The sequence below is a fragment of the Gnatocerus cornutus genome, chromosome 2 (genome assembly GCF_029298725.1).
Source record: "Gnatocerus cornutus isolate USDA-ARS CGAHR chromosome 2, icGnaCorn1.1, whole genome shotgun sequence".
Taxonomy (NCBI): domain Eukaryota; kingdom Metazoa; phylum Arthropoda; class Insecta; order Coleoptera; family Tenebrionidae; genus Gnatocerus; species Gnatocerus cornutus.
This window is the reverse complement of record NC_142234.1, coordinates 12,762,376-12,775,569: the sequence shown is the minus strand read 5'-3', so window position 1 is coordinate 12,775,569 and position 13,194 is coordinate 12,762,376. Positions and strand designations below refer to the sequence as shown.

Below are 13,194 nucleotides of genomic sequence, written 5' to 3'. Positions count from 1 at the left end.
CGAAGAGGGCGTAACTGGACCTTCACGAACAAACGGACGAACTGTACGGTAGAGTACGTAACAGTACTGAAGACTTGGTTCTTGTAGCGTAGCGGGGCGGAACAGACCTGCAGCAAACACGCAGAACTACTGTTCGTCTCAGTTATTGCATGTCTTTCAACAGGTTGCCGGTTAATATATTCAGCATCGCGGCTTTACTTCTTAAAGCGATTAAAAGCAATATCAATCTTCGACACGCAACTAATAAAAGCGCAACATTTAAATTTATGTGTTGATTGTTCATTGTTCATTTGGTGGGTGTTGACACTAGTGTAGTGAAAAAATGCTATTGACTGAAAGAGTTTTTCCGACAAGGATTTTTTATTTCATTGTGCTTTTAATTCAAATTGTAAGTTATTGCCAATAATTACGTATTGTTTTTTTTCCGCTGTACATAATAAGAGTCGTAGTCAAATATTGGGTATTTTCTAATTAAAATATTATAGAATCCTATTTAGATAGTGGTTGTTATAAAAATGTGGAATGTAAAAGTGTTTTCTACTGTTTTAAAGGAAAAAACAATCCGAGATGTCCTTTTAAAGGCAGATTTATTAAACGGCTAGTTGACGATGTTCAACGCTTGAGAGAACTTTCTAATAAATACAATGTTTTCGTAAATTGATGTAAAATTCTTAGACAAATAGATGCCAAGCGATTTACATCAATCGTCACTTTTTTTATCATTTTTGAATTGTTGCTCTATCTAGCCCATATTTTTATTTGTCGTTTTAAAAGTTGTTCGTGAAAGTGAACATTGGTGTATTTAAACTACGACTACAATTTTTGAACGTTTTAATTTAAAAAATTAAAATATGTTATTTACAAAAACTTTTTAGAACCACTGATAAAACAAATCCAATGAAAATTTCGAATTCTATAAGTACCTAATAAATTAATAGAAACAATCTTTTCTTCGTTAAAATACCTGCTTACGTTCTCTAGAACAGAAGTGATTTGTGGAAATAGAATCAAAGCACAGTTTTCACCGTTTTTCTCGCTGAGGAAATTATTTCAATTATATTTAAATGCTAATGCATATTATGGCCTTATTATAAGTTGTAATGTATCATACAGTTAACATTGTTTTAAAGGAGAACAAGTGATAATTTTTTAATCATGTGTACTTTAATAATTATTATTATGAATATTAGCTCCCTTATAGTAATAATACAACAAAATGACTTAAATCAACAGATTTTGGAGAAAGTAATTTTTAGATATAACGAAAAAAGCTGCATTGAGTCGACCTCATAAAGCAGATATCCTTTTGTAAAATTATAATTAAAACATTATAGTTACAACTTCAGTCTTAATTTCATATCCTCTTTGTAAAGTTTGCATCTGTTTGCCTATTATTAATATTATTAATATTGTTCACAAATTGGCTACACCGCCAGTAATTCCTTAGATGAAGAATACTTTCATTTTAATCTATTAACCGCTCAGCACGGAAGTAACTTATTCATATATTCACTTTTATCGCAAATTATTTTCAAGGAATATTTCTTATTAGATTGTATGGAATAAAGAGTAATGATTTTAAATTAACGTAACTTCATAGACTTCGTGATCCCTATAACAGATGTACATGTACGTGTTTAAAGAGCAAGAAATATCCATAATTTACAATAATGGTTGTAAATCTGCTCGTCCAGTAATTCAGTTTTTATTGATCAGGATCAGTAACCTGTTAACAGTAAACTTATATCTACTGTTACAATTAAAGCGTAAAATGAAAAAATAAACTGATTTCAATTGGATGCATTCAAAGTTTATTTTAGTTCATACAAAATGATTTCAGAAATTTTTATCTATGTCAATAAATGAGGAGATGTTTACAAACACACTAAAAATCAGGATCATACTCATTTTAAAACGAATAAACTAAATCCTACTTCGAACAAATGACCATCAAGAGGTTAATATCGTTTGTTCTGTGAGAAAGCACGCGTTGACATAGAATTAACTTATTTAGTTTTTTATTGCTTATAAAGGAATGCCAGGTTTTAAAAGCTCTCTAAAGAAACGAACGAAATAAGTATGTTAGTTATTGAAGAGCAAAATCGCTTCAGTCGCAATGAAATTTTTATGGGTGTTAAAATGTTCTTCTTGTATAATCCATTTTCTATGGTTATATTCTATGCTTATATGACACTTATAAAGAATTTTTAGTTTAACTGTGTGGTTACCCACCATAACCATCACAATGGTTTTAATTTTTTTAATTTAAAAGTTTGGACGGTTTTCTTACATATCGCAGATGACCGTCGCAATGTAGTGGCCACAACTGAGCTTTGACATAAATTGCAATTCTCAAGAAAAAGTTATTTAAATGTTTTACTCTCATTCTGCATTAGAGAGCCCCAATTAAGATGTAAACAAGGTATTTCGCTCCGTTAACCCTAGAATCTAATGGGAAATGCAGTATTAAGTGTAAAACAGAGAAAAAGTAATTTATAGCAAAGGAAAGAAAAAATATCGCAAGCAGACTTAAAATTAATACTAAAAACGTATCTAAAGTTTGTTTTCCGAGAAGAATGGTGCTAAATTATTTCAAATAAAGGGATATACGTGCTAATCAAAAAAATTGTGTGTGTACATAAGATTAAAGCTTTGGAATTTGTAATACCAGCATAATTCTAATCAGTAAAAGCTACATAATTATAATGATTATAAAAATAATCGGATATGCATTGTAAAAAACTTTCTATGAAGATTTTAATATTTAAATTACAAATTATTACTCCTACAAATTTATCTTTTAGAATATCAAACATTTTATTCTCTTACTATGTATAAATTTAGCATTTACCTAAATATGCAGATTATTATTTATTTGTATTTGTGGCTACATTTCTGAAAAATTTAATCAATTTAATCCAAGCAATACCTAAAAAAACTAAATAATAAAATTGTACTTCTATTTATTATTACAGTTTATGTTAAATATTATGGTATTTTATTACTTTCTTCTTTTTTTGTAATATCTAAGAAAGCGATGTAAACGTAAAAAAGCAAATTAGATTCAATTTACTAATATAATTGTCCAATTATTTCTACCACTTTTTGGTTCATTAAATTCAGAATATAAATAAGCTAGGCAGTTGTTCGTTTTTGAAAGAACACACCTGTACATAAATTACACAACACTTTAACTTTTTTATACCAAGATGTCTATAAAATGATGCGATAGTGTACCAGAAATTAAATTTGAATATTTTTTTTATTTGTCCTAAAAATGAAAATACAATGGCCCAGAACGCTCGCATTAAAAATTCTTTGTCAAAATCTGAAATTTGTGTGTTGCTCAAAGTTTAGTTTATAATATTTACAATAATATGACCAATCAAGAGCACATAGAAGAAAAAATGTTTGCAGAAAACTTTGCAACGAAATTAAGGAAAAAAATACCTGTGCGATATAAAAACAAATTTAAATAATTGTGACATCGTAAAAATATTAGGTATACCCCCTTTTAATATGTATCTAGACAATATTTTATTATTCTTAAAATAAATATAATTTTTCAATTTGTTTCAGGCCTACATATCATCCCAGGATTATGAAGGTATGAATAGAAAAATGTCTATTGATCTTAATAATTTTTTTTTTATTTCTCTGTTTGTACACTACAGTGACAGAAATCCAATGCACATTTGCGAATGGAAATAGCATAGGTAGTCGAGATTCAATACTAGCAAAATTACGGAAACCTGATGGGTTCAAAGGAAATCCTCTATTTGCGGACGACCGAGGAGTTGACCCGGAAAAAGACCATCTGTGCCAAATCAAACCGGATCCATCAGATCCGACTGGATTAAAGTACAATTTAAAAATTACGGATTTTAGTAGATGTGGAGTTTTAAAACGTAATGTAAGTTCGAATCAACCAATTAAATTCCACTTTTTTAAAATGTGACTTAAACAGGGATTCGTTCATGTGAGGGTATGGTTTCCGCAGTTTCCTGGAGTAGTAATGCAGTCAGATCAAGAATTGATCATTATGTGCAAACCACCGGAACCGACAGTTATTGAAAACAAGGCAGCTGGTTTTGCTGGTAGTTTGTAAGTATAGCTGAGCAATTTTGTTATTGTTATCTTTTTCGGTGATGTGAAACGAAAGTTTATTGTTCGGCAAAGAAGATTTTAAATAACAAGACTATGCTTGAGAATGCACATGTCAAATATATCAAAAGTAAAATAAAATACCTAAAATAATCCGTTTTATGAATGGATATTCTTTATAAAAAATGACACCGCAGTCCCGGTTCGTTCTTCATGGTTTAAATTCTAGTTTATTCCTATTACTTTTTTGATCAAACTCGTGGTTATAAATTGACGTTCACAAAAGAACTGTTTACATTTAATAATACTTCTAATAAAAAATTGTAAATGTGGTTAAATTCTTAAGAATTATGAAAAGATGATTGAGTTTTTTTATTGTTTGTTAAATTTCAAGTTGATCCGTCTAAATCCCCAAACAATATTCGGCTATAATAAAAGAATGTAAATAAAGAAACCTATTTATTCAATGGACCAAAAATTGTTACAGTAATAAATAAATCGATTTTTGAAGAATGTTTGAAGTCATATCTAATTTTTAGTTCTTGAACGTTAAATGTTCACTTGACAATTAAGAAAATGCTTTGAAGAGAGGTTAATCGAGAAAATTTTTTTTGCCAATTTATATCACGTAGTTAACTAAAAAAGTTAAAAGCTTTAAAATGAAAAAAAAAGTTAGGTTACTTAATTTTTTTAATTTCCTTAGATTCCAAAATTTCAAACCTTAAAATATTTTTGACAAATTCTTAAATTCTAGACTATATTTAGATTGATAGATCTAAAACGTATCAGGTAAATTATCCATTTACTTATATTCACAGAACCATAAAACTGTTACTGAACGCATAAACCGGTTTAATTTTTACTTTTGATTGAATTTCATTTTTTCAATAATTTACTAGTTCTGTGTTTGAAACTGACTCGAGCATAAATAAATAGATAATTGAATTTACTTAATAATAAAATGCGTCAAGTATTTAGGTCTGTAGGTACATTTGCTTGAGATCTGTGTTCAAAAGGAATTTAAACTTGATACTTGTTAACTTGTTTCCATTGAACTAGTATATCTACAGCAAAATCTACGTTCTCATTCTAAAAAATTGTTAATACAAATCCTGCTTAGAAGAGAAGGTCGAACACGACTCTAAGGAAACAAAAAATCATGACAGTAAGAGATAACACCCTATTAAAAGTTTTTTTAAGCCCTCATGGAGCAAGAGTATCAGGAGTCGTCGAAGAAACTCCCGGTCGTTTAGAATATGAAGTCGCTCTTTACAAAGAAGCTCCAGCTGCCAGAATTAGCAACATGAGCAGCAACGAACTCCCAGTTGATCAAGCGGTGCCTATTGGGACAAAATTGCAACTCAGAGCCCGCATTAGTCCAGAATCTGCCTGGAAGTATGTCAAGTTAATGGAGGTCACTGTCAGCCCTGACCCTGATGACCCGCATACGATTGGTAGTGTCGCACTTGTTAAAGATGGGTTCGTATATCTTTATTATTTATTAAAACATAAATACTAATTTCGTGATATGATTTTTTTTAAATTAACATAGTGAAAGCAGTGAAATTGCAAAAAAGTTTGATAGAGTAAGGTAATGATTTTTCAGATGTCGAAACCGCGATTTTGCATCTATAATTCCTCATCAACCAGCCCGATACCGTGAACGACACAATGAAGTTTTTTTAGACTTCGAAGCTTTCCTGCTCAGCACCATGAAAGAACGCTCTACTTTATGGATCCATTCTCAAATTAAAGCCTGTATGGATGCTGCGGATTGTCAACCTGATTTCTGCTTAGACTTGTTTGAACCATCAGGACATGGAAGAAAGCGTCGTGACGTCGAATCAATAGAAATTGTTGAAGCTTCCGAAACACCATCTGCATCTCTGAAGTATAATAACACGACGCAGTATACAAAAATTAAAGAGAATTTAGAGTACACAGTGTTAATGCCAGGAGAATTCTATCATCGTACCGCTGCTATGGAAAGCTCATGTAGTACATTTTTAGTAGTAGCTGCAATTTTAGGATGTTTGTTGTTTTTGTCTGCTTTTATTATGTGTTGGTTGGCGTCGCGATTACATGCGGCTCTTTTAGGTACAGCTAATACTAGTAAAAATATTGATCAATTAGTACGGGAAAGTAGGCATTATTCGGAATCTGGATATACGGGAAGAGCAACAACACAATAAATTTTTAAGAAATTTAGTGCTTGTACATACTTTTTTGTGTACCAAAAATGTAGAAAGTAAGTTCCTATCTTTCATCTTTCCTATGTATCCGATCACAGCCACTAAATACTCGAATTAAAATCAAACAATCAATTAAGTATATTAGAAGACTGACATCTGTAACTCATTTTATCTTCTTGATCTTATTTTTTTCAGAAAATTACATCAACATGATTGGATTATTTTTTGTTTTTAAAAAAGCAAAAACATAAAATGATGTGACTCATCTCTCATTAATTTTATCATTTCGTTTTATGATAATCTACCTCTGATTTCATTAAACATATTTAAATATTTATTTATTTATTTATTTATTTATTTTATTTGTTATTTAGTTATATTTACGTATTTACTGAATGCTATATAGATTTTTTTTATTGCACAATTAAATTATATTTTGATTTATAAGCTAAATAGAAGTAATACTTTTTGTTACAATATAATTAAGTTTTAATGAATACAAGAAAATTATCAACATTCATTACCTGAAATATGTATTAACTATTGGGAGTGGTAATTATTTATAAACTTATTAATGTTATTAGTTTTCTTGTGCATTTTTAGATAGGTAATTCAACTTAGACTAAATAAAAATTTACCTATGCAATAGACAGATCATTATGAAAACTATTTCATACTGGACTAGATAAGTACTCGAGTAGCTAATAATAATAATAAATTATCAGATTATTAATAGAATTTGTAAAGCAAATTTATATCATACAACTAGATATCTGTTGCTAAACATGAAAATATAATATCATTTCATGCTTTATAGCACAAAATCGTCGGGGGTAATGGTAATTAACAGTTAATTAAATTTTAATGCTACATTTAATAAAATTGCTTCGTGCAACGCTTTCAGTTGAAGAAATTTTCTTAAATGTTGTTTAAAAAACCTTTAAATTAGAAGGTCATTATTGATTAAAGATGACACTAGCATAAATCTCTCATAAGAATTAATTAGATAAAGCACAAATGGGATAATGGTAATGAACTTTGATAATTCAGACTGTATGATTTAGTTAATTTGTACACGATTTTTTCGATAATAAATTATACTCTTAGTACATATAACATGGTTATATTTAAAGCGCACTACGCAAAATAAAACACAGGGGCCTAAATCAAAATAGTTGAAATATTATTATCACCATCTTCACTTCAGCCTTTATTAGTTTATTTTCTTGGAATGTGTGGTGTCCAACCCCGCCAACATTCTGATCTACATACATAAGCTACTTTTTCCGAGAATATCTCAGAATTTTATAATAAAAAGCGTTGTTCAGAACAATAGTTTATATAGATTATAATTGAATTTACAACAGAATAAATAATTCCCTACATACCTAAGCATATTATGAAAGATTCACAGCAATTCGCCAAACAATTGAGTTTGAAGACACATTACGCAGTAACATTTAAAGCTTTATACAAATATATTATCACTCAATTCCAATTGATTAGAATTATTGTATTGCCAATAAAACACATATATTTTACACAACATGTGAAATATAATACATACAACTAATTCAGCCAAAAGATATGTCTGCATGTAAAACCAATTTCTGATATACACATTTACAGTATTTGGTTATTTAGCATAAATTATTTTAGCAAGCGCAATATCAAATAGAATTGCAAAATAGTGCTTAAGCGAAAAACTAGCTTACAATAATAACACCTACTGACACTGTAAATACAATTTTCAAAATATTGAGAAGATAAAAAACAATATTTTATAAAATAATGCGCTACGGGACTGCTTATAAGATATATTCTATAGAATACCTAAGAACAGCTTGAAATGTTATGAACATTGTTAAAACTAAAAAAATGCTTATAATTTATATAATTTCCTGTAGTCGACGGTTTATAATATTATCTTATATCAATCAATATTCCATTAAATATTTGATTTAAATTTTACTGCGTTATAAATCGATTATTATTACATAATAAAAAAATTGTAATCGTCGAATACATGTATAATAATAAATGTGAGCGACGATTAAACGATTAAAAAATATATTACTGGCCATAAGTATTTAGGGGTTCCTTAATAATTAAGTTTATTGGTTCTTCGTCTTTGGACATAAAATCTAATGAGTATCATTTATTTGTCTTGCAATAAAAAATACGCATTAAAATATATCGTTCTAAATATAACTTATTCAGAATTTTTATAGGTCAGCGATTTTGTAACTAATTTTATATTCAACTTCAATATTCCGAAGTTTCTGAGTATTATTCCATTCAGACATTAAAAACTGTAACATTTAAATAAGATAACCTTAGAAAACTCAGACAAAGTTCAATAAAAATTAAGTTTTTAATAATATTTAGTTATTTAACAGATAGTTTGTTCGCCGTTTTTATCACCATTCGATAAAATTAATTACGGGCCATTTCAATTTTCGTCCTGTTATCACTATTAGTATTCAAACATAAAAAATCTAAAACTAATCGGTGGATTTTACAAATGCGCTCCGCTAATGCCCAAAGCATGATAAAATAAAAATATTTGGTACGACACTGACTAGGTAAGCAAGAGTGATATAAAACCTAAACTCTATAATATTTGTACGGTTGGAAAAAAATAACCAAGTGGGACCAATACAAAACAACTTATAACTTACTCTTCTTCAACAATTTTTTGTTACCTTGTTCTCCCTTGATTATTTTTTCCACGCTTGTGATGAACTACAAAAAACAACAATTTCAACAATTACTATTTATAACATCACCCGTTACCTTATCCTTCTCTAAAAACTTTATCAATTCAAGTTCCTTCTCTTCTTTCTTTTTATTCCTTCTTTCAAACTCTAATCTGTTTTTAATGATCCTCTCAACGATTTTCTCCGTTGTCATATCATTTCCTGAATCAACAGTTTTGAATTTTTTGATGTGTTTCGGATATTCAAATGGATCTCTTCCATCCACATCGTTCATAACAGGTGTGGTCCCATGTATAACAATATCTACATTAAAATGATCCATTAAATCTTTGGTGACTGTGTAAGGCGCCCCAATCACAACCTCAGAAACGTATTTACACGCCAATACACTTAAAACACGTTCATGTAAATTCATAATGGGGTAATTAGACCCCTTGTAACGATTTACAACAGGATCTGTATGTAGTCCCACTATTACATAATCACCGTGCATTCTGGCTTTTTCCAGAAAATCCAGATGTCCCACATGGAACAAATCAAACGCTCCTGCTACATAAATGACTCTATCACTCGGTTTCGGTAATTTTCCATCAGAAAACTGAATTATCTTTTGAGTGGTGGGTAAGAATTGCGAGCAGCCGGTCCACGGAGATCGCGCTAACGAATCCTGGCCCATGGTTGAAGAATGTTCTTTTTCTACTTCGTATTCACGCTCTCCTTGGCGGAAATGATTTCGGGTCAGCAATAGCATGCGGCCAACGAGATCAGTTGTTGAAACTCCAGCAGTGCGTTGTACTTCTCTATAAATAAAAAAAATCAAATGGAGTCTTGTTTCATGTTAAAAGGTCTTACCTATATCTTCCAGCGCTCTTCACAAGATGATAGGTGTCCACCCCATCGGCAGTCATAGTGATGTCATCTCCGTGACAACAGAAATCGCACTCGTTTTTGTTTAAAGTGTCCAAAGTGGTGACATAAGGGGCTCCTTCCACGACTTCATCGACCCATTTTATTCCTCTGACCATCTTGTAGCGTTCTTCTTGGTTGAATACAGGGGGGCCTTTATGTTTGGTTATTTCTTCATCGGTGTGTACGCCAACTATGAGGTAATCTCCCAAGGCTTTGGCTTGTCTGAGAGAGTTGGCGTGACCGAAATGGACCATATCATAACTGAAAAACGAGTTTTTGATTTACAAATAGAAGTAACATTCCAATATTTTATAACTTCAATAACAATAATTTATAATTACAATTTGAAGAGCTACCTACATCTTCTTCTATTTTAAGAATGAACATGAATCTACTATGAAGGTCGAATAAATCATTGAAATATTTAATTGTATAATTAACTATAAAGATACGAATAGATGTGAAGGTAAGCAAGAAAATCTAATAAAAATGACCATCTAAATGATCCCATCAGTGTCTTTCTAAGGTAAAGTCAGATGAGGTTAGTTGTTGTTGAAACATTGATTTTATCAAATGAAATCTATACCCATTAATCCAATAAAATATGGCACGTGCATTACAAATCCCATCAAATTTATTGACTTAAAAAATCCTTTAAAAGCTTTTAAACCACAGCATCCTCAATTTATTTAAGACTTTAAAAGCAAAAATTAGTGTTAAATCCAATCAGTAAAATGCAACAATGTCGGGTTTTAGGTCAATTATTATCATTAAACTTCAATTAAAAATTGCTTCCTTTTAATGATAAGGTATAAACGCCACATCTGCAATATCAAATTTATCATCAGTCAGCAGTATGAAAATATCGATAATAATTTTTGTTTTTCTTTTAAGTAAAAGTTGGTATAGTTATCGTTCCCTCAAATATTGATATTTCCACAAGGTTGAAGTTTATAAGGTCGGATAATCTATAATTTACTATGTTAAAAATTGAGGATTCTTTAAAAGTCACGGTCATATGTATACAATTCAGCAATTCAACTGATAATTTGATTTCATTTTATGAGCTAATTTGAAGCATTTACTATCTTACAATACCAAATCAATTATCTTAAAAATATGTAGGTGTACACGTAATCAGAATGACTTACGCAATTATTAAGTTTGATGAAATTTTCCATTATGGTAAAGATACCCTATAAAAGTAGACAGTAAACTGAGACGCATAAAATGGGAGGCATTCCTCCTAACTTAATTGAAGATAGGACTATTAAAACAGAAAGAATCTTATCTGTAGTATGCGTAAATTAAAATTGATATTTACTAGCCACAGAACTGATAAGGGCAAACTGAACAATTTACGCGTTGTTTTTGTCAATAAATAAAACCTGACTTAAAAAAAATAGATAAACAGCATCTTGCATAACTAGTATAAAAATTGATATAAATAGTTGAATTACGCTTAAAAATAATAATTAAAAAAAACTTTTTATAACACGTTTTTCTGCCCCGACAAACATGACAAACCTATTACCTTTAACGATGTTTTATGCTCAAACACGAAGCCACGTATATTTACATATTATTTCTAGATATAAAGCCTTAATAAGAAAATACTGTTCAAAACAAAATGCGTTTTACTTTTATAAATAAGAAAACAAAAGGTACATATATCGTTGGGTTCCCTTTATGTGTTAGTATTTCACAATTAAGAATCATTTTATTTTTATTTCCGAAATTTTTAAGTCCCAGAATTGACGACAAATAATTATGTAAAAACAAAAATTTCCCGACCTACGTAAAAAAGAATCCAAAATGCAACTTAAGCCGACGATTTTTTGTATTTTGCTACATACACAAAGTGACTATTTATGCAATTTTATTTTTCGAAATCCATTAATCTTAAGTAAACTTGCGATACTAATATATTGTTTTGAAGTAGAACGATCCAATAAAGTAAAATTGTAAAATCGTTTCTGAAAATTTTTATCTGTGAGAACATTGTAATGTATTTGTGATTAAGAAAAGTGGAGCATATTAAAAAAATGACAGCAGAATTATGAATTAAGATTTATAGTATAAACAATTCAGTTTTTTCATTACTTTTTTATTTCAATGAGAACATCGCAACACCCAATTTTGCACTTGCTGTTTATGTGAGTCATCAAAGAAAAATTACAATACAAGTTTTAACTCGCGTTTTACTAAATACATTCTTAGATAAAAAATAAAAAGTCAACTCGATTTTAGCGATACGTCCCTTCGATAGCTATCGTTATAACCCACTTCTACTGTATACTGTATTAGACACGCGCTCCTCTTTTTTTTATTACTAACTAGATTGGAAGTTCAGAAAATGAAATTGTTGGCAATTACGATTAATAAATTGTTTATAATAGATTTGTAATGGAAAAATATGAGAAAAATGGAAAAAACCGCTCAACAACACCAATAAAAACGAGGACATTTTCAACATTGTCATGCATCAAAATCTATTGCCTCATCTTAAAGTCAAAGTTAGAAATCCTCCTCTGTGCTTTAAATGCGTCTTTTCCCATTTTTTCAACCCGAAATCATCTTTTTTTCTCCGCGGATGACAGTTCATGATTTTTAGGTTAAGTTTAACAACAAATATTTGACGTCTTACCATCCATCACACCACACACGAATTGCCTTCGTTCGGCCGTTTTGCAGTTTACTTTCAGGCATATTGTTATAAATTAAAATCCAACACGATAAACAAAGTTATTTTTATTAAGCACAGGAAAATATCACGAATTCATTCACCCACATCACAATGTTAGACTGACTTCCTATAGTTATTTTGGTTTGTATTGATAATGTTCTTTACATCGTATCACAATCGTGAATGAAAATGTTTAATGAGTTCAAGTGACACCAAAACCAAAAACAAGCGTAGAACGCATGAGCGCCCTTTAGAATTTATCACACCACACCACGGCCAGCAAGCCACGTCTCTCGCATCCCCACCAAAGTTGCACAATCCAAATTATCGATTTTCGTTGTTTCACAGTTCCGGAAATTTTCTACATAACTTCACCTGAGTATTCCTAGAAAGTATGAAGCATTATTACATTGCAATGAATAATTTTATCTTATCAGTTTATCTAAATAATCGGGATTTGAATCTACCAAGCACTGCTTTGGCGCCATTTTTTGTTATTTTATATTTGGTTTATCAATGGTTGATGTAAAGTAAGTTCAGTCGTCGCAATAACTTTTTTTTTAATTTTCACTTCAATAAATAT

The 13,194-nt window shown here is 30.0% G+C and overlaps 2 protein-coding genes across 3 annotated transcripts in view; one reads left to right on the top strand and one right to left on the bottom strand.

The window, feature by feature from the left end:
* Nucleotides 1-71: 71 nt before the first annotated feature.
* On the top strand, nucleotides 72-6,312 carry LOC148179147 (uncharacterized). Its single transcript, XM_088050604.1, has 6 exons — nucleotides 72-388; nucleotides 3,580-3,607; nucleotides 3,675-3,913; nucleotides 3,968-4,104; nucleotides 5,305-5,583; nucleotides 5,711-6,312. The coding sequence occupies exons 1-6, from the start codon at nucleotides 323-325 to the stop codon at nucleotides 6,294-6,296; spliced, it is 1,335 nt and encodes a 444-aa protein (XP_087906730.1). The 5' UTR covers nucleotides 72-322; the 3' UTR covers nucleotides 6,297-6,312.
* Nucleotides 6,313-7,477: 1,165 nt separating this feature from the next.
* Pect (phosphoethanolamine cytidylyltransferase) overlaps nucleotides 7,478-13,194 on the bottom strand; it is a 29,108-nt gene continuing 23,391 nt past the window's right edge. The window contains exons 1-4 of one of the 2 annotated variants that reach the window (XM_088050605.1): nucleotides 12,573-13,059; nucleotides 9,869-10,186; nucleotides 9,093-9,816; nucleotides 7,478-9,041 (exon numbers count right to left, since the gene is read on the bottom strand). In XM_088050605.1, the coding sequence (XP_087906731.1) occupies nucleotides 8,967-9,041; nucleotides 9,093-9,816; nucleotides 9,869-10,186; nucleotides 12,573-12,634 (1,179 nt within the window). In that variant the 5' untranslated portion in view covers nucleotides 12,635-13,059 and the 3' untranslated portion in view covers nucleotides 7,478-8,966. Of the gene's footprint in view, nucleotides 9,042-9,092; nucleotides 9,817-9,868; nucleotides 10,187-12,572; nucleotides 13,060-13,194 lie in introns of those variants that run through there. The other variant, XM_088050606.1, reaches the window with a different exon arrangement.

Excerpts from the sequence above, each read along its gene's own strand:
- LOC148179147 (XM_088050604.1), top strand. The coding sequence starts at position 323 with ATGCTATTGACTGAAAGAGTTTTTCCGACAAGGATTTTTTATTTCATT. Across the intron at positions 389-3,579 it reads TTGTGCTTTTAATTCAAATT|GCCTACATATCATCCCAGGA; the intron begins GTAAGTTATTGC and ends AATTTGTTTCAG. Across the intron at positions 3,608-3,674 it reads ATCATCCCAGGATTATGAAG|TGACAGAAATCCAATGCACA; the intron begins GTATGAATAGAA and ends TGTACACTACAG.